Source organism: Cenococcum geophilum, assembly GCF_001692895.1.
Source record: "Cenococcum geophilum 1.58 unplaced genomic scaffold K441scaffold_7, whole genome shotgun sequence".
In the NCBI taxonomy this organism is placed as follows: domain Eukaryota; kingdom Fungi; phylum Ascomycota; class Dothideomycetes; order Gloniales; family Gloniaceae; genus Cenococcum; species Cenococcum geophilum.
Genome location: NW_027137565.1, coordinates 3,220,326 through 3,243,974, shown reverse-complemented (window position 1 = coordinate 3,243,974; position 23,649 = coordinate 3,220,326). Strand labels below are relative to the sequence as shown.

Below are 23,649 nucleotides of genomic sequence, written 5' to 3'. Positions count from 1 at the left end.
ACCTCTAACCCCTCCAGCCCGCCAACGCATCTCCACCAGCACTCACGTCAACCGGCCGGCGCTGACGTGGGACGCGTCGCTCGCAGCCGACGCTCAAAAGTACGCGCAGCACCTGATCGACACGAACGGGTTCAAGCACTCAGGCGCACCTGGCGTCGGCGAGAACCTGGCCAAGAGCTGGCCAGCAGATTCGGGCTCGTTCGCCAAGGGAACGCAGATGTGGCTCGATGAGGAGAAGAACTACCACGGGGAGCCGATTGGCAAGGGGAATTTCGGCAGCTACGGCCACTGGACGCAGTGTATTTGGCCGACTACGACCAAGGTCGGCTTGGGCATAGCTAAGGGCAATGGCGCGTGTGTGGTTGTTGGGAGGTATGCGCCGCCCGGGAATTGGACTGGGAAGAGTGCGTGGACTGGCAAATAAGTGCGGTGGACGGGATGAAGGGTTTTGAGGGAATTGGAGCTGTGGAGTTGCTTGATGGGTCTGCAATACAGTAGTCTGTTATAATCGCCTAGTTTGCTTAGGTGAGATCTGTTAACCAGACAGAGTGATAGGCAATAGGTCGACAGGATCAAACAATTAGATAGGAACACGATTGAAGATCGCCGCCTAGAAGGCTCCGAGACAGGATTAACACTACCCTTATGTCTCGGATATTGTCAAAGATAAGGTTATAGACTTTGGAGTTAGGGGTCTACTTTTATATAAAGTCGCTCGTTCAATTCCTACACTGCAAAGCTTATATCCCATCTTCCTATCCTCCCCAAGAAACCATGACCTACACCGTTGTTGAAGGCGACAGCTTATCCGCCATTGCCTATAAATTTAACATTACACTCCAAGAGCTCGAAGCTGCAAACCCCGAAATCACCAACCCTGATGACATCGAAGTTGGCCAGGTTCTGAACATTCCCCAACAGCAACCCGAAGTAGCCTCCTTGAACGATGACCAGAAACACGCTCTCCAGCTGCATAATGCCGGTATTTTACCCGTCCTTACCATATCCCGTCCTACCTACCCTTTCCCTTCTATCTCCTATCCTTACCACGATCTTAATCCCATTATATCTTCTATACTGAGAAAAACTAACCTCTAACCCCTCCAGCCCGCCAACGCATCTCCACTAGCACTCATGTCAGCCGGCCGGCGCTGATATGGGACGCGTCGCTCGCAGCCGACGCTCAAAAGTACGCGCAGTACCTGGTCGACACGAACGAATTCAAGCACTCGGGCACATCGGGCGAGAACCTGGCCAAGAACTGGCCGGAAGATTCGGGCTCGTCCGCTAAGGCAACGCAGATGTGGCTCGACGAGGAGAAGAACTACCACGGGGAGCCGATTGGCCAGGGGAATTTTGGTAGCTACGGCCATTGGACGCAGTGTATTTGGCCGACCACAACCAAGGTCGGTTTGGGCATGGCTAAGGGAAATGGCGCGTGTGTGGTTGTTGGGAGGTATGCGCCGCCCGGGAATTGGAATGGGAAGAGTGCGTGGACTGGTGAATAATGAGTGCGGTGGACGGGATAAAGGGTTTTGAGGGAATTAGAGCTTGTGGAGTTGCCTGGTAGTTCTGCAATACAGTGGTTTAACGTAAGAGTAGTCTATTATAATCGACTGTAACTATTGGAACTTGTGAAACGTGATGTGGAAGTGTTTTGCAAATAAGTAGATGCAGAGATAGGGAACCCCGCAAGACCCCAGCATCCCAATAAAACTTGCGAGTCCGCGCAAGTCGGCAATCTCTCATGGCAAACAGATTGTGCCCCTGGTGTCAGGTGCCTCCTTTTCTTAACTGAGAAATTCTTCGTGTCCTGGTTTTACCTCTCGGTTGCTTCGGTCTTTCCAACCCGAATCAGAAGTAGCTATGCCGTGTCGGGACCTGTTCCCATGCAATTGGTCGAGCCTAGCGAATAACCTCTATCCATGCAATATCCTAGGTATGCTTATTTCCAAAAAAAATGTAAATTGGTATATTGTATCCTTTATTCAATCCTATCACCATGCCTTCATCACCTTGGAAAGAAGAAGCCAAATGGATCTACGTGTCACCATATGACGACTCTACGGATCCCGTAAAGTTTGTTCTATTCCGTAAAGTCTTCCATATCCGAAATACGGATTTCTGTGAATACATTGTACGAGTACCTGCTGATACCCGTTATCGACTCTTTGTCAATGGAAATAGCGTCAGTTTCGGGCCCTGCAAGAGCTATCCGAGCCGCTGGTGCTACGAGACTGTTGATATTGCTGCTCAATTAGTCCCAGGTAAAAATACCATCAGTGCAACAGTTTTGAGATATTCTAGCGCGCACGCGGGAAACTCATCTATGATGAGGCCAAACCGGCCAGGTTTTTTTCTCCATGGCACCGTTAGTGAAAGTAGACTTATAAGCCATAGTTTTAAATACTTAAATACTAATTTCATCTCAGAAAAAATACACTCCAAACTGATCCAACATGGAAGGCAAAAGAAGATAGTTCAATTCAGATTATCCCTCGGCCGGATTGGAATTACGAACTTGGTCCTCCTCTCATGCGCGTTAATGAGCGAGTTGATGCCCAAGTTGTCTTTAAAGGATGGGAAGATGCCAACTTCAACGACGATGACTGAAACCGCAAGACTCAAGATGATGCCGATTTTGGAGCGCGTATGGCTGGGGTTGTAGAGACAAAGGCGTTTGGGCCATTGGGTAGAATAATTATTGTGATTTCAGCGTTTATCGTCCAAGAGGTATTTCCACGGAAGTTGTTTGAACGGCCGATTCCAGCATTACCAGAAATCGAGAAACGATTTGCTAAAGCTCTAATCTCTAGTGGTCCGATTTCTGTAAGTCAATGGGATGACTTTCTTCAGTCAGACAAGTCCATCGAAATCCCTTCCAATACAGAAGCTACCGCGGAATTTTACTTTATTAGATTCTAATGATTCACAATCATATAAGCTACTTCAATGACATTACGTTGGTCAGGCAGTACATCGGGACTATCGACGCATCCTAGATCACTTCTACTGCCAGCTGAACCCTCGAGGTCCGCTTCGACGACGAAGCTTGGCCTTTCGTCAACTGGGTCAAGGAATGGCATGATCCGTCCAAAGGGTTGCATGGAATGGGCATACCACTGAGTCACCGTCAAGGAGAGTGTGAAACAACCTATAATAGTCTCATTTACTCTATTACGCTTTCACATGCCGTAGGCCTCTGCGACTTCCTGCACCGTCCGGATACCGCCAGAGAGTACCGGAACCGTGCCGCCGCGGTTAACGCGGCGGTCGACCAATACTGCTTCTCTGCATCACTAAACCTATACCTCGACGGCCCCGTTACCTCATTCACGGATACGGATATGTGCCAGCACACCCAACGCTATAAGCGGCCCCCCGGCTTCGGAGTTCATCCGGCTCAGCTTTACCCGACCGAAGTGCTCATACAGCATGTCCTTCTATCTCCTGCGCGCCGCCTCCAAAGCCGGCGCGTACGCCGAACTGTTCCCCAGCCTGGTCCGGTCCTGGCATAACATGGTCGAGAACAACTTAACCACATGGGCCGAAGACGACGTCATGTTCCGCAGCGACCACCACAGCTGGAGCGCGTCGCCTATCCACGATACCGTGCAGGAGCTATTGAGCGTCAGAGCTCGATTCGTGAGGCCCGGCTCGCGCGGCTAAGCCTCCGAGGGCGCTGCGAGGGTTCGGCCGCGCGTGGGCATCTTTGTTGAAAGGCTGTGCTCGTGCAAGCGGAATATTCGCCACGCCATTTGGAAGGACATTTGTTTCCGTGCCGATGCTGAAAGTCATTCCTAGCTGGACCGGCGCGAAGGACGTAGGGCTGGAGGTCCAAGCGAGCGGGGATATCATCGTTGAGGTCGTTGTGCAGGGACAGTGGAACAGGCAGTGATGGCTGTTAACGAACGAATACTCAACGGCAGGGGAGTAGGCGTACCCGGTTCGTACCCCTATAGGGATCTTGCATATCCCTTCCGCTGGTGTATTTCGTCCTACTCTTATCGACAACAGTAGGACGAAATACACCAGCGGAAGGGATAGATCGAGCGTCCAGCTTCCAGGAACAGAATAGGCTGCTTAGAGCTTTTTTAATTGAATTATCTGTATCACGCAACCTACTAGAGTAAAAGTAGCGAGGATTTTCATACAGCTAAGAGCGGCAATGAGATGGATTTCAACATAACCGACCTGATAGCCGGAGGCGGAAGAGATTGGAGGCCAGATATTAAATAAGATCAGGATGTCAAAGCCGGCCCGGAAAGGCTTTGAAATCAAGATTTTAAACTTGAAACTAAGCTGGGAAATTCGGTGATGGCTCCTGAGTACTGATTGATGAAGTTTGCCAACTGGCACTGCCTTGCACTGTAAGATATAAACAGGAAACTGGCGATAGTCTTCACAAAGAACATGAGATTTTAAGTTGAGGATGTGAAAACTGAAAAACTGGTGGTTGATATTCACGTCCAACTCCCTCAAACCTCCCCCAACCTCCCCTGAACATATTTTTTCTCTCCCATTAGGGTATCAAAGGTCATTGTAAACGAAAGGAAAATGAAGCGAATGCTAATGGGTAGCCACACCTCCTCCCCCAACCCTTTAAAAATTCGTACATCCAGCGCAGCAGTGGTATATAACAAGTCCTTTTATCCAACCTTGAAGGACACAAAAAAAGAGGATATGACCAAAGAACCTAAACACCGATCCCACTATAAATACCAGGTAAGTTGGTCCCTAGAATGCAGCCCGCTCCACACGAGACCAAACAGAAAATAGAAATTACTGTCAGGGAAGCGAATATAGAAGGTCAAATTTTCCGACGAGAACCGATAGATTCTGTGTTGGTTGCGCTTCCAGCAACCCAAAACCCCAAATGTGCACCTTTCTTCGTCCGTTAAAGCTCGACCATGTCGTCGAGTAGTCGTAATTACACCCCCTCACCGTCTCTTCCTCCGTTCCCATTAAGTCCAACGAAACTGTCCGTTGTTAGCCCCATCCCGAGCGGTAGCCTACCGCCCAGGAAGCTGTCAGCAGGTCCCTCGATGCCTTCCATTGGTATCATACCGCCAGCACTGACAGCATGCGAATCCATTTTCTGGTCCATCATGCCGAGTGCTTGTGATGTCCGTCTACCGTTAGGGTTCATATGTTGTGCGTGCGCATTTTGATTCATGTGTTGCTGATGATGGTGCTGATGATGCTGATTGCGGCTTTGATTCATGCTGTGTCTGGCCCATGCCTGAGCTTGGGCTTGAGCCTGAGCCTGAGCCTGAGCTTGAGCCTGGGCCTGGGCCTGGGCCTGGGCCTGGGCCTGGGCCTGTGCTTGTGCCTGTGCTTGAGCTTGTTGTTGGTGTTGTTGGTGTTGTTGATGCTGCTGGTGCTGTTGGTGTTGTTGGTGTTGTTGGTGCTGTGGGTGCTGCATTGGCATGGATATCTCTTCAGGAGCCTCCTCCGCATCGACATCAGCATCAGCATCCTCATCTTCACCCTCGCCGTCAGCTTGATCCCCGCCGTCTTCATCCATGTTATCATTTGTAGTTGGTGGCGCTGAGTATACGTTTGTTGGCGTTGAAGCTGTCTGGCTCATAGAACTACCACCGTTTCCCGTCCCGTTCATGTTGAGTTGGTGAGCAGGTATATTGACCATTGAGCAACTCCTATTCCCAACAGGATTAAGTTGTTGTGTAGAAGACCCAGATAGAGATCTCTGAGCAGCCATTCCGTTTACGGCTTTTCGATTCTCTCGCACAACCAATTTCCATTTTTCAATCAACCGGTCATAATCCCAGCTCCTAAAATCCATTCCTTGCCGGCCCAACTCCTTCATAGTATCACTGCCGATATGCAGAGTAGCTGAAGAGCTGCTAGGGAATTGAGGATACTGTAGCTGGATACTTGGCCAACGACTTGACTTCAGTTGTTCAACTTCCTTACGTGTTGTTTCCAGGCTGCTTTCGGCATCTTTGCGTGCCTCACTAGTGCGAGCATAGGACCGTAGAATCTCAAGCTGCCATGCATCTTGTCTTTGTTTCTCAGAAAGACTTTTCCAATGTGCATATGCATCTGCAAGATGCGAGAACAACTTTTGAGGGTCCGGATCGAAAAGAGGTGGAGTAGGCAAAGGCGACGCAGATGAAGGAGACGAGGCAGGTGCAGGAGGGTAGAGTTGGTCCCGTTGCCGTTGCCGTTGCCGTTGTTGTGATATCAATCGTTCCCGTACTTGGCGGTTTAGGGCATCAAATTGCTTCTGGCCGGGCGGATTGATGGACCATGATTCACTCGTGGGAAACGGAGTTGGAGAAAAAAGAGTGGAAGGCGCTGGTAGTATGTGGAGGCACAAGCTAGGGAAGTTCAGAGTGTATGGATCAAAGTCGAAGAGACCAAGGCCTGTTGAGCGCACACTAGAACCGCGTTAGACAATTACCGGTAGCCGTCAATGCTGTATCCACAGCAAGTGGGGGATACGGCATACCTAGCTTCCCTTACGCTCCCGAGGACCTCCTTCAATGCCAACTCAGCTGCCTTGCCATTCTCCCACTCTTCGGACATTTTCTGCCTCTGTTCAAGGTCAGTCTTTTGTTGCATATGCCTCGAGACTTCTCTTCGCATTTCCGGGACAGTAGATCCAACCGGGCGAGGTGGAAGGTTGTTGATGACACCGGTCGCCTGCCAATGCATCTCGTTGAAGACGGTACGGATTTTGCCATCCCCTAGGGGAGTCGGGTTCATAGTAGGAGAATGGACAAGGATAGGCGACTCGTCTCCAGTCAGAGAAGGTTTAGAGGTAGACACGGGTGTTGACAGCTCTTTCTTGACCGAGGATGTCCGCGCCTGTCTGCGCGTGATGCCACCACGCATCCTCCGAATCTCTTCAACATTGTGGACACCATCGGGCGGCTTGGGGTTCTTGGCTTTTATGTACAAATCGAGATGGCGACCGAGGGAGGAAGAGGTGAAGGCTTGGTGGCAGAAGGGGCAATTCTTGTCCTTTGGAGCGGATAGCTTTGGAGCATTGGATTCGGAGGTGGATCGAGGGGTAGCTATTGAGGAGCCGGCCATGGTGGACGGGGCGAAAGGGAGCAGCTGGGAATCTGAAACGAGCGACGAGGGTGGTAGATTCCAGTAGCCTTCAGGACTGGGTAGAGCAGAGAGTCAAGGCATTATTACAAGAGGGTTGTGCCGCGAAAGGGGAGCGACTTTGATATTCCTGCACTGGCGGCTGTCAAAATATCCCTAGTCACTTTCTGGGCTTGTCCCCTGACGGGAACTGGGAGGTGTCCCTGCCCAAGATTTTTCGCGCGAGGCGGAAGCTCCCGCCTGCTACGTGTAAGCGGCAAACACTTCGACCAACAACATCAACAACTCCCCCCAGGATCAACAAACCACCGCGACCGCTATTTGTATTCACGAATCCCCTCAACCCCCAGCTCTACCTATTGATACCTACTATTGTAACCCGCACTACTCTGCCCGCTTGCTGAGCCTTGCTGCTGCCCGGCCTGCAATCTCCTCGTACTGTTCCATGCCGCCGTCCAGCTTTTTCAATTGACCTTTAACGAGCCGATAAACGACCCCTACGCGAGCCCCTGTTTCCTCCTCGTCCTCTGATTCATCGTCTTCGGGCTTGTCCTCCGCATTGGCTCGAGAAACCAGCTTGTAAGGGCTGTGTCCCTCAACTACGCACCGCATGAAGAAGCGGTCGTGCGTGATGACCAATAGTGCTCCCTCGTAATTGCCGAGAGCAATGACGAGTGCGAGGATCGTGTCGCCATCCAAATGTGTTGTGACTTCGTCCAGAATGAGCAGGTGAGGCGGTGACCACAGGAGTTTTGCCAGAGCTAGGCGGACCTTCTGCCCTCCCGACAACAACGCCAATGGTACATCTGATGCCGTTTGGCCTTGCAAACCTAGTGATCCTAACAGCGGACGCGCGTCTTTCTCTGTCATTCCGCTCCCTCCACTCTCCATGAGATGTGATAACGCGGTCATACCAGGATTTTGCATTGCCCATGAATCTAGTTCTTCTACCGCTTGCTGAGAGAAGCGTCCAAATTTCGCGCGAGCATGCCGAGTAATTGTGCCCTTTGTCGGGGCCAAGGCTCCAGCTGTTTCCTCTCCACTCCCCATTATGAGAGAGACCAGCGTCGTCTTCCCGGAACCATTGAGACCAGCAATGCCAAACCTCTCCCCAGGATGAATCGTCAGGTCAACATCAGTCAAGATCGAAACTCGTTTCCTACTAGGATATGAGAATGATACCTTTTCGAGAGAAACCAGCGCCCCAGGAAATCTTAAGTCAGGTGGCGATGCCGGAAACGATATTCGAACGGGGGGGTCAAAATCTGGGACTTCAATCTCCGCCCGGCTCGAATTATTATATCCAGGTCGGTCGCGGTTGAGCTTAAAACGAGTGCCTTTGGCACTGACTTCTAGACCCATCCTCTCGTCAACCTTTTTCCGTCGTGATGCTGCCTGCTTCAATTTTTTGTCGTCTCCTGTCTTCTTCGCAGCCTTTATGTTTTGAGCTATAGTTTGTTCCATATGTTTCTTTTGCCGATCCTGGGCTTCCTTCATCCCCGTCATGTATTTGGCCTTCTTATGGCGCTCTCTTTCATAATTTGAAAGGTTGCCACGGAATCGTTCCAGCGCGAGGTTCCTCAGAACCAAAAGCTCTTCCGCAACTGCATCAGCAAAATCCCGATCATGGGTAACAACTACAACCGTTGCTGACACTAGGCTTTGAACATAGTTCTGCAACCAGATTATAGACGGCAAATCTAAGAAATTCGTCGGCTCGTCGAGCAGAAGAACATCAGCATATTGACAGAGAGCGCACGCAAGGTCGCAACGTGTCCTCCATCCGCCTGACAGCTGGGACAAAGGGTTCTCTATCTTCTCTGCTGAAAATCCTAAACCCAGTAGAATCTTTCTGGCCTTATCTTCGGCTTCTGAGGCGTCCATCTGTTGTATATCTAAGTTAGGGACTAGAGCGACAGCGGTCGAATTGGGCGCCGTGCTGCTTGGAGGCGTGGGAACTTACGAGCTCTAATGCTGACTGGATGCCGGCAAGCATGTCCGCAGCGGCCTGTGTCTCCTCACTCAGTCTGGCATGGCCAATATCTCCTTCTCCCTCCTCGAGGCTATACATCTCAGCATGTTAGGATGAATAGGGTGAATATCTAGCTCCTACCTTAACTGGGACGCAACCAAGTTCTCCTCAGCCTCTATGAGTTGCTTCCTTGCTTTGAGACCACGGGCGCCACTTCTTCTAGCAGCAATTTGTCTTGCTTCCTCGACAGTGCGAGAAAGTCGCTCGTGACCAACTTGTCGGTAGGCTTTAACCGGGGCCATAGGATCACTTGCATGGTTCACTGCAGCGGAAAGGACTGTAACCCAATCATTAGCTGGAAATGCTCACTGCACGCACGAAAAGGGAACTAACTTTGTGCTTCTCTGAGGTATCTTTCACGAACTCTATCGCTTCTTACAACATGCTGCAGCACAGTCTCCTCCTTAAGCTTGAGGCGATCAACTTCGTCTTCAAGACTTGAACGGGTTTGGCCGAGCAGCAATACGCGAAGACTCCATGGTATGCCTGGGACTTGCCCATCCGCAATTGCTTTCAAGAGGGCTTCAGAGTGGTCAGTCGAGTATGGAATGCCAAAAGAGCATGATAGTTGACATACTTGATTTTCCTGTGCCATTCCGCCCTACTAGTACATAGTGCTTGCCCTGCTGAAGGTGTAGTTCCGCATGTGAGAGTAATTCTCGGTTCGCTACGCTAATGCTAAGATCTTTGACCAGAATCTATCTCAATTAAATCAATAATGATATTCCCTAAGCAACCTCTACAGGACGACGCAATCATACTTCCTTTGATACCGGTTCATTCACAACATCGTTATGGAAGCGACTCTGCTGGGCCGTGACGGTCAGAATCTGCTCCGCTGATGCCGGATCCGCACTGGCTGGCTCTTTCCCTTTTCTGACCATTATGGACCTCAAAACTGTCACATTGATATTGAAGGGCTGTGTTGGTAGCTTAATTGAGTGAGATAACTGAGGTTGTATAAGAGCTTATCCAAACAGCGGTTATCCCAAGATAGCTAGCTTCCAATCAATGGGCTGTGAGTCATAGCAGAAAGCGCAATAGCAGGAGTGCATTGACGGCAGGATAAATGGCAAGGCTCTTTGACTCCGTTTCCTATTTTGGAGACGGCCACTTACGCACTCGGCGGCTGCGCAAAGCTGCAAAAGCAAGGTGTGAGTTCGTGACTCATGTGCCACAAACACGGCTACCACAGCCGAGGGAATACGATGAAACGAGTCATCAAGAATGACACGCAAACGCTACCTCTAATTTACCTTTTTAAATGTTTTTTTCTGCAACCTTTCGGGGGGCGAAGTATGCATAGAACTCAGCTCCTACGGGAAATGACTCTTTCGTACGTAATATCACCACCGGATTCGAAGTCAATCAACAAGAGTTCAACAGAAATGCCAAGGCTAGTTACATGACATTTTCATTTACTAATATACCTAAACAGCTGCACAGGTACAAACCAACTAAGTAAAGAAATTTCGAAATCCATTTTAATTCTGTAGCTCTATTACATGCCATTGGACGGCTTTGGTTAAGTAGTCAATCGATACCTCACAAANCATGTCCACACTCTCTACGACATCTACTTCTGGAGAACGGAATCGACATAATTAGCTATCGCAAGCACCTTTTCTTCCTGCAGCCTTCGACCGACGAGCTGTATCGAAACGTGAGCGCCTTCATATATCTCTGGATCATCTGCAGGGCTATCAGAAACAGATTAAACGAGTCGGATCTGACCCAACTCACAGCTCTCATAAACAGCCTTATCGATATCATCGAGAGGCTTGTAGCCAATGTCCACTTTATCGAGTTCCTTATCCACCGTAGTAACCGGCACAACCACTGATGTGTAGTCGAGCAGGTTCACAAACATAGAGTAGCCGTAATACGGATACTTCTCAGGTCTAGCGGCTGGAAATGGCGCAAGAGGTGATATTATCGCATCAACAGGTCGTCCTATGCTTGTAAGGCCCTTGGTGCTGTTCCAATACTCCATATACTCCTTTCGGATCTCGCGAATGGTGACATTTAGGGCGGCGATATCGCTGCCTTTAGCCTGCTCGGCTGGTTCGTCACCGTATAACGCAATCTGTGGAATCAAAGGCTCTCCAGATAGTTCGAGTGCTGAATGAATGTCTTCTCCGCCGTCATACGTCCAGGTTTTGAGCTAATGTTGATAGTGAGCCGCGCGTTTTCAATTTAATAGGAAGGAATCTTACGCCCGCATCAAGTATTTGCTCGTGAGATGGCGGCTTCCATTCAATCACCTAAAATTCCATAAGTTACCGCTTGTAGCTAAGCTTTGTGGGTGTGGAACAAACCTCATGTCCAAGCCCCTCAAGTTTTTCTACTACCATATCGATAGCTCTTCGGACCGGCGGGGTAGGACTGACTAGTCCATCATGCTTCAATACACCAAAAACCAGCTTTCCAACTTTACTTGCATCTCTCATAGACCCGGTGCGCTCGTAAATTTCCTTCTCTTGTTCGTATCGCCATGGTATCTCGTTGACCATAGGGTCGTGAAGCCACGGTTCCTGGCTCAATAATGCCATTATAACAAGCCGTAACGATGATACGCTCGTTGCCAATGGCCCTACTACCGAGGGGATCGAGTTTTGCCCGTCCATAGAGTTTGCCATACCTTCATACGGTAGCCTTCCCGTTGACGGACGGATCCCGTAAAGACCATTGAAGGCAGCCGGTATCCGAATGGAGCCACCAAGATCGGTACCAAAACCAACTGGAGACCCTCGAAAGCCTATAAGAGCGCCCTCGCCGCCTGAGCTTCCACCAGAGCTCAAGTTCCGGTTTTTGGGGTTCCAAGTGTAGCCAACAATGTTATTTCTAGTCTCTCCAGACATTAACGTATGGGGTACACTGGTCTTACAATACAACACAGCACCCAAATTACGCAGTTCTCGCACCATTTCGCTCTCAAAGACCTTCTCCTTTCCAGTGTTCTTCTTGCCTTGGAATGTTCCTATCCAGCCTACATACCCCATTGTGGTTTCGACGCCCTTAACATGGAACTGGTCTTTGAGGCTAACCGGCAGGCCATGTAGTGGACCAATAGGCTTTTTGTGCTCGGCGAAGTAATCATCCAGCTTTTTAGCATCCTGGATTGCTGCCTCGAAGAAGACTTCATGAAGACAATTGACCTTCAATCTTCAGCTGCTGCGGACTTCCAATGGTTAGGGGTAGAGTAGTAATACCAATTGATGTGCAAGTGCCGCCCGATGGCAAAACGCTTTTGTTACCTCGACAGCACTCCAAGACCCACTTACGGTGTGCTTGGTAATTTCATCCGCGCTTGTCTCGGTGATCTCAATCTCTCGCTCAGTAAGGAATTGGTGGATGTATTTGCCGGTGACATCGCGTTGCTCTTTAGCGCTAGGAACCTTATCAATGAGGTACTCCTTCGGGAGGAGCGCATTGATGGAGGAGCGCTTTTCCTGGGCGCGTTGCTGCCAGTCTATGACCATAACGAGGCTGTGAGTGTATGGACTTGTGGGCGTCTAGAAACTATCCTGATGAAGGGAGGGGTTTGCATCATATGAATATACTTACCAGCTAGCAACCCTATCAACGGCCCGAGTGCATCGGCAATAGCGCTGGAACTCGGCGGTTCTTTACGATATCATGCAGGCATCACCCAGGCAGGATACGATGGGGTGTCAAAGCCCTTATCGATACGAACTGCCTAAAGAAGTTACCTGTTGACACACCAACCTCAGCTCCAAGCTTAGCTGACCACATTAAATTCACATCAGGACCTCATATGTACACAAATAAGTTTTTACGCTAGTAGTGATAGAGTGCCCGATTTCATGAAACAAAAGGCAAGTGGGCTTGCGGCAGGCTATGAATCATCTTTTAGACAAGGCTATTTTGTTCTAACCCCTCCTCTGCACTAGCGTTCAAACAGTCAAGGATATCAGGCGTTAGACAATAAAACGTTCTTAAATAGTTCCCACAGAACGGACAGTACGTATTACAAGGGCCATATTTGTTTAAAGATGCTAAAGATATCACGAAATAGCACAGCAATGCAATCCCAGTCTCCTCTTTTAGACTTGTCCGCAGAGCTTCGAAACCAAATATACGAACTCGTCCTTGGAGGGGAACTGTTACACGTGTATCGATCCTCGTATCAGGATACTAGCTTTCATATCACTATTTGCCAGAGCCAATCTGCCGAGATGAATGCATACAAGCGCTTCCTTGATCCCTCGATCGATGAACGAGCTAAAATCACTTCGAAATATACTCGCAAGGTTTCATTGCAAAACTATTTCACAGTTGGGGATGAGTACTACGTTGACCCTTGCTCAATCCGACATACCCGAGGAGAGTGCTACAATGCCGGAAATCCTTCTCTTCATTTGAGCCTCCTTCGTGTGTGTAAGCAGATATACGACGAAGCAAGATTAGTGCCTTATTTTGCAAACACTTTCGGGTTCCAAAGTGCAGATACATTCAATCTTTTCATCTCGACCCTCACGCCTTCAAAGCGCAGTGCTCTTGAGAGGCTTCATTTTACAAGGAATATTCCAAACATAGGATTGAACCAAATCAAATTACCGGATCCGCCCCTAATGGGCCTCAAATCTTTGCACCTCTCTCTTGAGAATAAACCAAATTATTCATCTAAAGCCTCTCTTATTGAGCCTAACAATACAGACATTTGGATCCGGGACATTCTTCTCCTGGATCGACGGTTACTAAAAACAGTGACTGTCATCTTCAGCGATCATCCATCTGTCGTTCGCGATTTCAAGAAAAGATTCCAGCTCATAGAATCACCATCATCTGGGCAGAATCTTGACGATTGGCTAGAAGAACGAGAGCATCGATTCCTGACAGCGAATCAGAAACGAGACATAGCGGAGCGAATAAGGACCCGGCTTCTGAAGCCATGAAACGGCTGCATAATTGATGAGCCTGCTTGGGAATTTCTAGAGACGAAGCGCTGGACGATCGGACATTATGTAAGTTAGAGTTGAGTGGATATATATCACCAGTATTCCGTAGTTAGATCTTTCTTATTGTATATTTTGGGTCAGCGTACCACACAAAAGTATATTGTTTAATCACTGTCCCTTGCGTTGCATCACATCCATTCCTAACACACCACCAAACCCATTTTGAGTGATATAATTACAGCCGTATCGCGCACTTCATCGCCAGTGTGATGTTTAAGGAACTCTAGGCCTGAAGTATATCAAAGCATTTGATGATGAGGTAGCATCGGAGTAAGAAAGCAATAGGAGAAGAACAGTTTCTTCATTGCGACAAATTAATGTATCACACAGAATGCGGAAGTACCGTCGTTAGTAACAGTTGTTGCCCGAAGAAAGATCAGGACGTCCAAGGTAGGTATAACCTAGCCTTCAAACGTGAAGGCTATAATGCAGCTTCCTCTTCCATACACTGACTTGCACCTACGTCACGCGCAAGTGACTGACCTGATAAGCATTCATTCACATACCTGCAGACCTTTTCTGCTTCTGAAACACGTCCGTTACCTAAGATTCACCTGGCTTCGTGGTAACTTACTGAACCATTCACTGATCAGATTAGCTTCGTTCGGTTCTTAACCAACCACCTCATCTCCCAGAGACCAAGCCCTGAAATCCCTAGATCTCTAGTTTTCCCATATCTCTCGCAACTTGCTGGTTTAGCCAATTCAGCCATGGCCTCTAGCATGGGCTCGCTAGGTCGGCACAATAATTACGAGAGGACTTCGGCTGAGAAGAATAAAGATTGCCAAGGAGGGCCTGCTAAGAGATGGTATGCAATCGGATTCTTCAAACCAGCATCGCATCAAGCAAAGAGAGTCACCCTCAGAAAAGCCGAGCAGCAGAAGAAGCTCTCAAATATACTTGCCCCTTCTGCACAGGAGAGTGTCGGCCCTGCTGGAATACCTTCACCTACATCGGTAACGTCGCTCACTCAGACTAATGGAAGTGCTCCACCTAGGCCAGTTAGGCCTTCTTCAACTATCATACGGGACGTACATACATGGCTTGATTCGACCGTAATTAGACCATCTCCTGGGGTTATGGGAGGCATACCATACTGGCAAGACCCGTCCACCTTTTCTTCCAACCCTTCACCCTCCGACGTCCAATATGCAGTTCCAATCGTGAACCACTCGCGCATCGAATCGGATGGTTCGGAAACTTTCTCAGAGAGCCATCGGCGTCATCGGATCAGATTCATCGCTCGTAGTCCTCCGAAAGTGCACGTGAGGATGCGTTCAATGCCGCTTCTTCCTTCTCAGCATCACGAGCGTGACACTTCCTCATCGGCACCAAAACACCGCTCTAAATCGCTCATGGCCCTCCTGTCACGCTCAACTATACAAGAGTTGCCAACGGCTGATGCATTAGAAGTAGTGGCTGTTCAGGCGAATCGTCGGAATATTCTGAGGGGTACACGTCGTTGGGGTTGGATGAAAAACCTATGGGTTTCACATGGAGATGAGTTAGTATTGGTTGCTCAGACTGGCGTCTCCCGTGAGCGGCTTCCAGGAGCGGATGAGTCTTTGGGGGCGCTTATTTCCAGCATGATTCATGAGGATTCAATGGGAAATCTGTCAGAAGTTCCGACATATCACTCTGGTGCGCCTCCACCGTCCTACCGAACCTATGCTACCTCTATCCGTTCAATGTCGTCGTTTGGATGTATCGATGGTCTTCGAAGTCCGGATGGGACCCGGCGCCAGGGCAGCAGTCGGAAGCGCGGCATGAAACGCAAGCTCGAAAATCTGGCAAACCGGCTGCACCACATGAAAGACTCTAGAAATTGAGATGGGGCGGCAAGTTTCAAGAATCGACGGTTACGAGTTGTGTAGACAGGGGAGAGATAGTTGTGGAAATCGATAAATCCTAAAAGGGATTGTGTGTATGTGAACGGGTACGTACATGCAAGGGTTCATGCATCTACATGCTGACTGCCGCTGCATAGAATCTTCTATGAGGCATGCATGAACGCTGTCAATGCAGTTCTATCCTGTAAGGCAGGATGGGGCCAATATTTCTTGTTTCTTTACACTTTAAGACTGTTGTCTTTCCATGTGGTCTTTCGCTACTGATGGCTGTCAATACGGAGCGAGCCAATATTTCCTGATTAAGGACTACTCGGGACGGGTACTTGCAGATGGAAAATTGAGAAAGTTCGGCTTGTCCCTAGTATTTGCAGTTTCGCTCCGAAAAATGTCTTACAAGTCATAATCAGAGTGGATGGGTTTCATGAATCTGGCTTTGTAAAGCCCAGGTGCAGGAAAAGCACTTTGTGCTTACTTGTTAATTGTACATAGAGTTCACGAATTGATCAATCAGACGATGCCACAAAGGCGTTGAGCAAGCACGGTAGACAATTGAGTAACAGCGGTGAAGGCAATTCACGCATTCACGTATGGAAAGCATGGAAAGTATGGAAGTGTTGTGTGCGACTGTCTTTTCATAAGGTGGCAGAGTGCCATGTGCTTTTTTCGCGCGGAGGCCCTTCTGCACGACCTCACCGCCTTCCCTCTCAATTGGCGCAAGACCTCAACCAACATTGGGCTCCTGCTAGGACACGCTGTACTACTCCCTTACTTGTCCCGCAATTGATCCCATGGCTGGCCGCTGATGCAGCGGCCTTCTTAATCAGTCATTGACCCGCCGAATCAAGCTTGAGCTGCGCGCTGACCCGCGAGCGCCTCTTTTGTTCTTCGTCCCTCAGGAAGACCCTAAGCCTGCGAAAGCCACAAAAGACCTGCAGAAAAGTAAGCATGGCACCTCCCTCTCAGGATGCTCAGTCGCAGCCGAGACGGCCAGCCGTCCTCGCAAGGCATCCTTCTACCTCCTCCTACATATCGCAATCTCCCTCCGATGGGCATTCCTCTTCGCACAGAGCAGGTCCTCACAAGCCTCAGAGACATATCGTTGGCCAGAGTCGCATGGGCCCAAGGAACGCTTCCGTTGGCAAGAATCTCAACAAGTTAAACAAACTCACTCAGACGCACGGGGGCGATGGCACCGCCGGTGCCAAACATCACCGTCGTTCTCATTCCGGCAACTCGACTTCGACACCAACTAGCCCCCGCCTAGGTGTGAAACGCAATGCTTCGACAGTCGGGATCGTGAAGAACTCATCCCACACAGTCATAAGAAAGAACCATTCTAGCGGACATCTCCCACGACAGGGATCTACGAAGAACATGTTGAAGACAACTAAGAGCGAGATAGCACCCCCCAAGCGCTCACTTGCGCAACCAGGAAAGGCGCGTCACCAGTCACCAGACGCCCCTCACCCCACAGTGCATTTTGATATAGGGAATGAAGAGGGCCATGAAGAGGGCCATGACGATGCCTGGACGGAGGAGAGTGCGTCGCAGTCACCTACCACCACCCGCTCGAACACCCGCTCGAACTCAGTCATATTCGAACCCGGCAAAGACGTGCAGACTTCTGAGACCGACAATGAAGCTTCCGAATCAACGGAGACGGAAATCCAGAATCTAAAATATCACACACCTCCCTCGCCGCTAACTCGCCACCAGCCTGAGCGCTCACACAGTAGCCGCCAGACAAACGGAGGCAGTTCGTATCATCAGTCACGACCGCCTGACGCGGATATGATTACTTCTCGGCTATTACAGCGCAGTGCCTCCCAAAACCTCCCCCCGCAAATGTCGTCAATCTCAGCAACGGTAGTATCAGACTCTCACGATGCTCGGTCGCTGAGCCACAGTCAAGGATCAACCCTGGCAGATACGCCCGGTAAAGACCTAGTCTCACGCTTCATGGACGGCGATGGATCGGCAGGCACACCAAAGGATAGCAACTTCCTCCCATCGCGAAGTTCACCAAAGGCGCAAAGCGGCGACCTTGATGCGCAGAAATGGAACAGGTTAGCGCCAAACATGACGGAACCGCTGCACGCGTCGCATTCTAGGTCACAGTCTCGCCGCTCAGGAACGAGTACGCCTACAGATTTACCACCATCTAGGACCCAGCAAAAGTTGCTGCTGCAGCGCGCGTCGTCGAACATTGAGCCGCAGAAGCTTATCCCGGTCATCCTACCCCGAACCGGAGGGCCAACATTGCTGCAATCAGGAATGACATACGCAGCGACTAGCGAAGGGCGCATAGATCCCCGGCTCCAGCAGCAATTCAATCAAGTATCACTCGAGTATAAAGTTGTCCGACGGTTCCGTAACCCGCTAGCTGATGCCATCGCACGTATCGATCAGATTCCAGGCTCCCCTCGCAAAACAAAAGTGCCAAGATCACCAATGACGAACGGTTTCGTAAACGTTAATAGTGGGGAGGGACTCGCCTCGAGTTTTCGCGAGTCCAGCAGCGCGGGAGAAGGGGCGGATCGGCGAAGATCAAGAGCAAGCCTTGAGGTGGCACGCGGGGTCGGGGATGACGGAGATGTTGAGGGTAGGCAGAGTTTCGGAAGCGACAGTGGCAGGGTTCGTAATGAAGCGGAAGAAATCTGTCGCCGGCTATGGGAGAGCACGGAGGTTGCTGAGGGCGACTGAAGCGATCACTATCACGGGCATCTGGAGAAGTTGACCGCAGGACTCGCGATGCATCGCTTTCTGTTCATGCCTTCTTTCATTCTTACAGGTACATACAGCAAACTGTACAGTAATGTAATGTGGGTGGCCATGAGCGTTACAGTACTAGCGGTGAGACTTTGGGAATTTGGATATGGGATGGCTGGGCTATTTTCTCGAGCGAGCCATTTAAGGTGCCTTCTGCCATCACAGCTTCATTTGCATTATCTTGTAAACTAGTCTACCTACCAACCGGCATGGCCAACAGGACAGGACAGTAGGACATCATAATCTCATGTACAGGAGAGAAGGGTTGCTGGAGGGAATTACGGTTTATGACCTCGACCAATGATAGGGGCGGCTAATGATGTTACTCGAAATCGCATCACGGCGAATTGCCGTTTACACTTTTTAATTCCCACGGGCACGTGAGATTGCAATAATGACAGCGGTGACGTGACACAGTAAAAGGCCGCGAGAGACGGAGAGAGGGTAGCTGGGTGCGACGCCAGTGGTTTCCCGACTGCCACGTACTATTTTGGTGAGGGTTTTTGCATGCATAGCCCTGGCACGGGTCACGAAAATAGAGGCGGGATTTGCTGGGCTCGTTTCATCATCCGAAAAAGTGGCAGTGAACTGTCGTGTCAGGAAGATAGTTTGGAGGACGACTGGTGATGAGGAACTGAATGGTTAGAAATGAAGATGTTCGCGCTCGGGTTAGACCGTCAGAAGACTTCACGGGGCAGGATGATGATAGAGGCGTGGAGCGGGCTGGGAAATGGGAAGGGGGTTGAAAATTGGGATAATTTGTGGGTGACGATCTCCTCCGCGTGCATGGCTGGCGTGCTTCTGCAAGTTTACCGTCCCGACATTGGGTGCAAAACCCCCGAATTACAAGTTAGCGCCGGTTGGGCTTGATTGGCACAAAGGGATGCGTGAATGTGAAATTGCTCATGGGTATCTTACCTAAATCCACTTCCCACCCCAGTTTTCTTCCCTCTGCCTCTCTTACAAGCGCCGCATCGTCACCACCAGTTGCAAAGCTCTTGCTCTGCTACAGTCACTCGTTTGATCAATTCTCAGGCAGCGCCTTGCACACACGTTCTTTCTGTGAAAGTCTCACTCCCGTTAACACCACTGTCGCTGTCGCAAACCGTCGCATCTCAAGCTCAAGCACAAGCACAAGCACATACCGCGCGCATCGCACACGACTCTGTATAGCCCTATCGCAGCTTCACTAGACGTACAGTTCAGCTTCGGGGACCCCTTCTCCATCATTGTCGAACATTAGCCAGCTTCAAAGCTCGAATAAACAAGCATCGTCAACAATCAGCTCTGCACCAGTCGCATTCATTCCAGAGCCGCTCCATCGGAAGCCCATACCATCATCGCGCATACATTCCAGAAACCACGTGAACACCATTTAGCCAAATTACGCTGTCATTACGGTCGAAATGCGCTATCCGGCTTCACAGTCCCTTCTTTTCTTCCTGGCTCTTCCGGTCGCCTTTGCCCAAGACACAAGTGTATCGACCTACTTCACAACACGTACTGTCTACCGTGTCATCACTGAGACACAGACTGGTACGCCTCCCTCGAGCGTTGTGAACACGACTTCTACGGTCCTCGTATCCTACGGCCCTATTCTTCCCGTCACCTCCGCCGCAAACTATACCGTGAGTAGCACCGGCGTAGGTCCCACCGTTGTCGGCCCAACTTCAACAGCAACCTTCACTGGCGCGGCGTCGCACATGAACGTGAACGGCGTCGTCGCAGGGATAGCCGTCGGCCTGGGCTACGCATTGCTATGACCCTCTTGGCTCCCATGCGGGGATCCATGCTAGTGAATCTCTTCTTCTTTCCAATGCGACTTGTCGCAGCACCTTGATTTCAGTTACCATATATCTAGGGGGAAGATAACGATGCTCGGAGCGTTCTTGCGGGGAAGAGGAAAGGTTTGATGATATGTGTTATGCAGTCTCCGTTCAATGTCCCAATTCAATTTCAACCCCTCAACATTACCGTACCGCTTTGTATTCCCCGAAACCACCACTCTTGACGCTTGCTGGCCCTTTGGAATCATTGCGCTTTTCATTTCTTGCACCGACCTTTTTGCATATGGATGCGACTCAAGAAAAGGGGTTTGCTCGCGCATCCTCTGTAATTTTTTTTCACTTCTTCAAGTAACGGAGGATCCTCTTACGAAGATGTTTTTATCCCAAGGAGCGCGCGAAACGGACGCTTGCATACTTTTTTTGCTTGCATTTGCTTTCAATTCGTGTCCTAGCGACGAACGACACTTCCAAATAGTGGAGCTAGTTTGGTGATACCCCCAGTTTTGTTTTTGATTTGCTTCTGTACTTTTTTGATTGCTTTTGGACGAGTGTCTGTGGTTAGTGAAGGCTTGGATGATGGGCATAGCAATGATTAGGTTCGCTGATGTGCTAATGGTGAACTAATGTATCCGGCTGTACTTGTAGGATGAACTCTTTAGCTGCATTTGTTCGTAAGGTTACCAGCTGTGCGCTCGCCTTCTTTCATGATACTGTGCTACCCGCCCACGCTATTGACAGGCGTTCAGCCACCCTTGCTGTCGCGCCTAGAGCTCAGTCCGCTCTCAGTCTCAACCTCACTCAGTTTCCGTGGCGATACTAATTGCACTAAATGCAAGCTCCAACCATGGCCACATGGTGTTGCTCCGTATGACTCGCTGTTAGACTAGAGCGCGATCTCATTTCATACCATGGATTGCCTCGTAACCCGTGCTACGATCGGGGTTACCTCGTTTCAAGTACAGTACAATCCGCACGGAGATGAATACTCCGCAGGGCTGACCCCAATCTCCGTAAGCGAATCTATATGACGCGATATCCTCCGACCGGGTCTTTGGGTGAGACAGTGATTAAGATGTCGATGGGCGGATGAGGCGCCGGGGCTAGAGACATCGCGTGCGTGGAATATCTGACGGCGCAAGCAAACCAGGACATTGGTGAAGCACTGTCTATTTTTTGCACGTGGGAATGTCTGATGAAACCCATGGAGACTCGATGCTTATTCGGGAGAATTCAACCTTGGCCACGTGGATTTTTGCTCAGACGCTCTTGAAGCTACGGTATGTGCTTCCTAACAGGCCCTTCTAATCGGCCAATGTAGAGAAACCGCACGAATATGTAGAGGGATAATTCGAAGGGATGTTCATGGTGTGTTGATATTCAGTTGTCCGCATGCGCTCGAAAAGGGTTGCTATCAAATCCAGTAACTTCTTGAGTAGATAGATTATTTACACCACATAATCACCACCTATTTCCCTTAAGATCCTCAACTTCTAAACAACAGGAGGCTTTGCTCTGCTAGATCCTCCTCGTCGCTCATATCTTCGTCGTCCTTTTCCATCTCCTCACCCAGCCCCATCCTCCTCCCAAACAAACTTCCAAACAACTCATCGGCTTGCCTCTCACCCCACGCTCCTCGGTCCTCAGGCGCCATAAAATTCTGCAATTTCTCATGTACGGTGTACCGTAGCTTTCTCCCCTTACTCGCCCTCGTGTCCACAACCCGCTTCGTTTTCGCCTCGCGAGCTGCCTGCCATGGTGCCTGAGCAATGAATTCGACGCCGTTGTTACTGCCAGTAGATACATCCTGCGAGCGCTGCTCGAGTAACTCTTTAAGAAGGAGACCATAAAAGTCCGCGTCGTCGTATATGTCAGTTGCTTCAGCAAGGCCAGCAGCGGACTGGACGGGGGCGCAGGAGCGCGGGGTTCGTGTCCGTTTGATAAGGCGAGCATAGTCGGAAAGATGAGTGTTGAGGACATCGGTGATGGTTTGCTGCGCAGCTGCAGAGTTGTTTAGGCGCCGAGAATGGGGAATTATCGCTGCCGGGCGTGACTTGGCGGACCACTTTTCAAGAACGGTGCGCCGGTTGGGTATGTTCTGCGTCTCCGAGGTTTGGATTGAGGCCCAAATCGCAGACGACAGGGTGGAAGTGGTAAATGCAATTGGCCGCTTGCGTTTAGTGCCGGTACGGGTTGCGTCAAGGGTTGAACGGAGGTTGGATAGTGTCGTGAGGAGGTTCAGAGCAGCTGTTTCAGCAGCATGTATAGCTTCACCTCCGAGTTTAAAAGCACCAGTAGTGTCTTCGGAAGCGGGAGGAAAGGAGTTCGTGGATATTAAAGCCTTTTGTAGCCGTATTCGGGAGTTCAGGAGAGAATCGAATGTGCTACGCTGAGCTTTCACTGCCCTCCCTTTTTCTGCGTCTGCCTTCGCTGCTTGTGATATAGTGGTAGCTACATTTTTCTGCTCTTCGTTCATAATCTTCCGTAGGTTGGCGCGATTCGTGATAATATCATTTTGATCCTCTTCGCTGACACTCGCGTCGTCCTTATCTTCATTCTCATCTTCTGTATCTTCAGATTCGGTCGCCCCACCGTCCTCTTCCATGCCATCCTCTTGGTCTCCGTCCGAAATCAATGAATCCTCACCATTCTCGTCGCTTTCCACGTCGCTCTCCTCTATGCGATCAAGTCTTACACCATTGACTCTCTTAGAAACACTGTCTGATTCTCCTTCGCTGCTCTCCGCATCAAAGCCCTTGGCAAAAGGATCATCGCTGTCGTCATTCAAAGCGATATCTCGACTAACCCGAGAGCCTTCATACTGAGGTCCCAGTGGGACAACGTCACGTTTCCGAAATTTACTCTTCCTGTCTTCTGTTAAAAGTTAAGAACCAATCAGCGATTATACCGGTCAGTACCCAACATTCATGTAGTGTTCCCTCCCATCATGTGCATCTTCTACGCTCTGTTCGTCTGAGGTTCCATCACTGTCACTAGGCGCAGGATCAAGCAGTTCCTCGGGGTCAAAATCTGTTCTCAGCTGTCAGAAAGTATATAAAATGTTGAGAAATCAAGGCAGAGTTTGTATATCACCTTGTGACCTGGGCTTTTTCATTTTGTAGAAGGTTGGTTAATTTCGTATTCGACCTTCA

General features: G+C 49.9%; 9 protein-coding genes across 9 annotated transcripts; 5 read left to right on the top strand and 4 right to left on the bottom strand.

The window, feature by feature from the left end:
• Window positions 1-61: 61 nt before the first annotated feature.
• Window positions 62-424, top strand: K441DRAFT_544566 (PR-1-like protein; the record flags this gene model as incomplete). Its single annotated transcript, XM_067642770.1, has 1 exon — window positions 62-424. A coding segment is annotated over one exon (363 nt), but the record flags the coding sequence as incomplete, so codon positions are not given.
• A 4,506-nt stretch (window positions 425-4,930) lies between these two features.
• Window positions 4,931-7,062, bottom strand: K441DRAFT_544776 (uncharacterized protein; the record flags this gene model as incomplete). The annotated part of the gene is made up of 2 exons (XM_067642780.1): window positions 4,931-6,404; window positions 6,476-7,062. The coding sequence occupies 2 exons, from the start codon at window positions 7,060-7,062 to the stop codon at window positions 4,931-4,933; spliced, it is 2,061 nt and encodes a 686-aa protein (XP_067507914.1).
• A 402-nt stretch (window positions 7,063-7,464) lies between these two features.
• On the bottom strand, window positions 7,465-9,996 carry K441DRAFT_544348 (ABC transporter ATP-binding protein uup-1; the record flags this gene model as incomplete). Its single annotated transcript, XM_067642762.1, has 6 exons — window positions 7,465-8,964; window positions 9,044-9,143; window positions 9,194-9,389; window positions 9,446-9,634; window positions 9,690-9,810; window positions 9,874-9,996. The coding sequence occupies 6 exons, from the start codon at window positions 9,994-9,996 to the stop codon at window positions 7,465-7,467; spliced, it is 2,229 nt and encodes a 742-aa protein (XP_067507913.1).
• A 692-nt stretch (window positions 9,997-10,688) lies between these two features.
• Window positions 10,689-12,594, bottom strand: K441DRAFT_544664 (amidase; the record flags this gene model as incomplete). Its single annotated transcript, XM_067642776.1, has 5 exons — window positions 10,689-10,804; window positions 10,856-11,276; window positions 11,329-11,376; window positions 11,431-12,270; window positions 12,325-12,594. The coding sequence occupies 5 exons, from the start codon at window positions 12,592-12,594 to the stop codon at window positions 10,689-10,691; spliced, it is 1,695 nt and encodes a 564-aa protein (XP_067507912.1).
• Window positions 12,595-12,725: 131 nt separating this feature from the next.
• K441DRAFT_693689 (uncharacterized protein) lies at window positions 12,726-14,180 on the top strand. The gene is made up of 3 exons (XM_067652667.1): window positions 12,726-12,951; window positions 13,027-13,096; window positions 13,152-14,180. The coding sequence occupies exon 3, from the start codon at window positions 13,159-13,161 to the stop codon at window positions 14,029-14,031; it is 873 nt and encodes a 290-aa protein (XP_067507911.1). The 5' UTR covers window positions 12,726-12,951; window positions 13,027-13,096; window positions 13,152-13,158; the 3' UTR covers window positions 14,032-14,180.
• Window positions 14,181-15,611: 1,431 nt separating this feature from the next.
• Window positions 15,612-15,941, top strand: K441DRAFT_654565 (uncharacterized protein). The gene has a single exon (XM_067647701.1). It carries the CDS (start codon window positions 15,681-15,683, stop codon window positions 15,921-15,923), a length of 243 nt encoding a protein of 80 aa, XP_067507910.1. The 5' UTR covers window positions 15,612-15,680; the 3' UTR covers window positions 15,924-15,941.
• Window positions 15,942-16,837: 896 nt separating this feature from the next.
• Window positions 16,838-19,087, top strand: K441DRAFT_654563 (uncharacterized protein). Its single transcript, XM_067647700.1, has one exon. It carries the CDS (start codon window positions 16,890-16,892, stop codon window positions 18,645-18,647), a length of 1,758 nt encoding a protein of 585 aa, XP_067507909.1. The 5' UTR covers window positions 16,838-16,889; the 3' UTR covers window positions 18,648-19,087.
• A 926-nt stretch (window positions 19,088-20,013) lies between these two features.
• K441DRAFT_321474 (uncharacterized protein) lies at window positions 20,014-20,580 on the top strand. Its single transcript, XM_067641167.1, has one exon. It carries the CDS (start codon window positions 20,120-20,122, stop codon window positions 20,474-20,476), a length of 357 nt encoding a protein of 118 aa, XP_067507908.1. The 5' UTR covers window positions 20,014-20,119; the 3' UTR covers window positions 20,477-20,580.
• A 1,074-nt stretch (window positions 20,581-21,654) lies between these two features.
• On the bottom strand, window positions 21,655-23,635 carry K441DRAFT_654561 (TRAUB-domain-containing protein). Its single transcript, XM_067647699.1, has 3 exons — window positions 23,591-23,635; window positions 23,416-23,527; window positions 21,655-23,364 (listed from the first exon to the last, which is right to left on the bottom strand). The coding sequence occupies exons 1-3, from the start codon at window positions 23,610-23,612 to the stop codon at window positions 21,984-21,986; spliced, it is 1,515 nt and encodes a 504-aa protein (XP_067507907.1). The 5' UTR covers window positions 23,613-23,635; the 3' UTR covers window positions 21,655-21,983.
• Window positions 23,636-23,649: the final 14 nt, after the last annotated feature.

Excerpts from the sequence above, each read along its gene's own strand:
- K441DRAFT_654561 (XM_067647699.1), bottom strand. The coding sequence starts at position 23,612 with ATGAAAAAGCCCAGGTCACAAG. Across the intron at positions 23,528-23,590 it reads GAAAAAGCCCAGGTCACAAG|ATTTTGACCCCGAGGAACTG; the intron begins GTGATATACAAA and ends AGCTGAGAACAG. Across the intron at positions 23,365-23,415 it reads GAACACTACATGAATGTTGG|GAAGAGTAAATTTCGGAAAC; the intron begins GTACTGACCGGT and ends AACAGAAGACAG.
- K441DRAFT_654565 (XM_067647701.1), top strand. The coding sequence starts at position 15,681 with ATGATTCATGAGGATTCAATGGGAAATCTGTCAGAAGTTCCGACATAT.
- K441DRAFT_321474 (XM_067641167.1), top strand. The coding sequence starts at position 20,120 with ATGCGCTATCCGGCTTCACAGTCCCTTCTTTTCTTCCTGGCTCTTCCG.
- K441DRAFT_654563 (XM_067647700.1), top strand. The coding sequence starts at position 16,890 with ATGGCACCTCCCTCTCAGGATGCTCAGTCGCAGCCGAGACGGCCAGCC.
- K441DRAFT_693689 (XM_067652667.1), top strand. The coding sequence starts at position 13,159 with ATGCAATCCCAGTCTCCTCTTTTAGACTTGTCCGCAGAGCTTCGAAAC.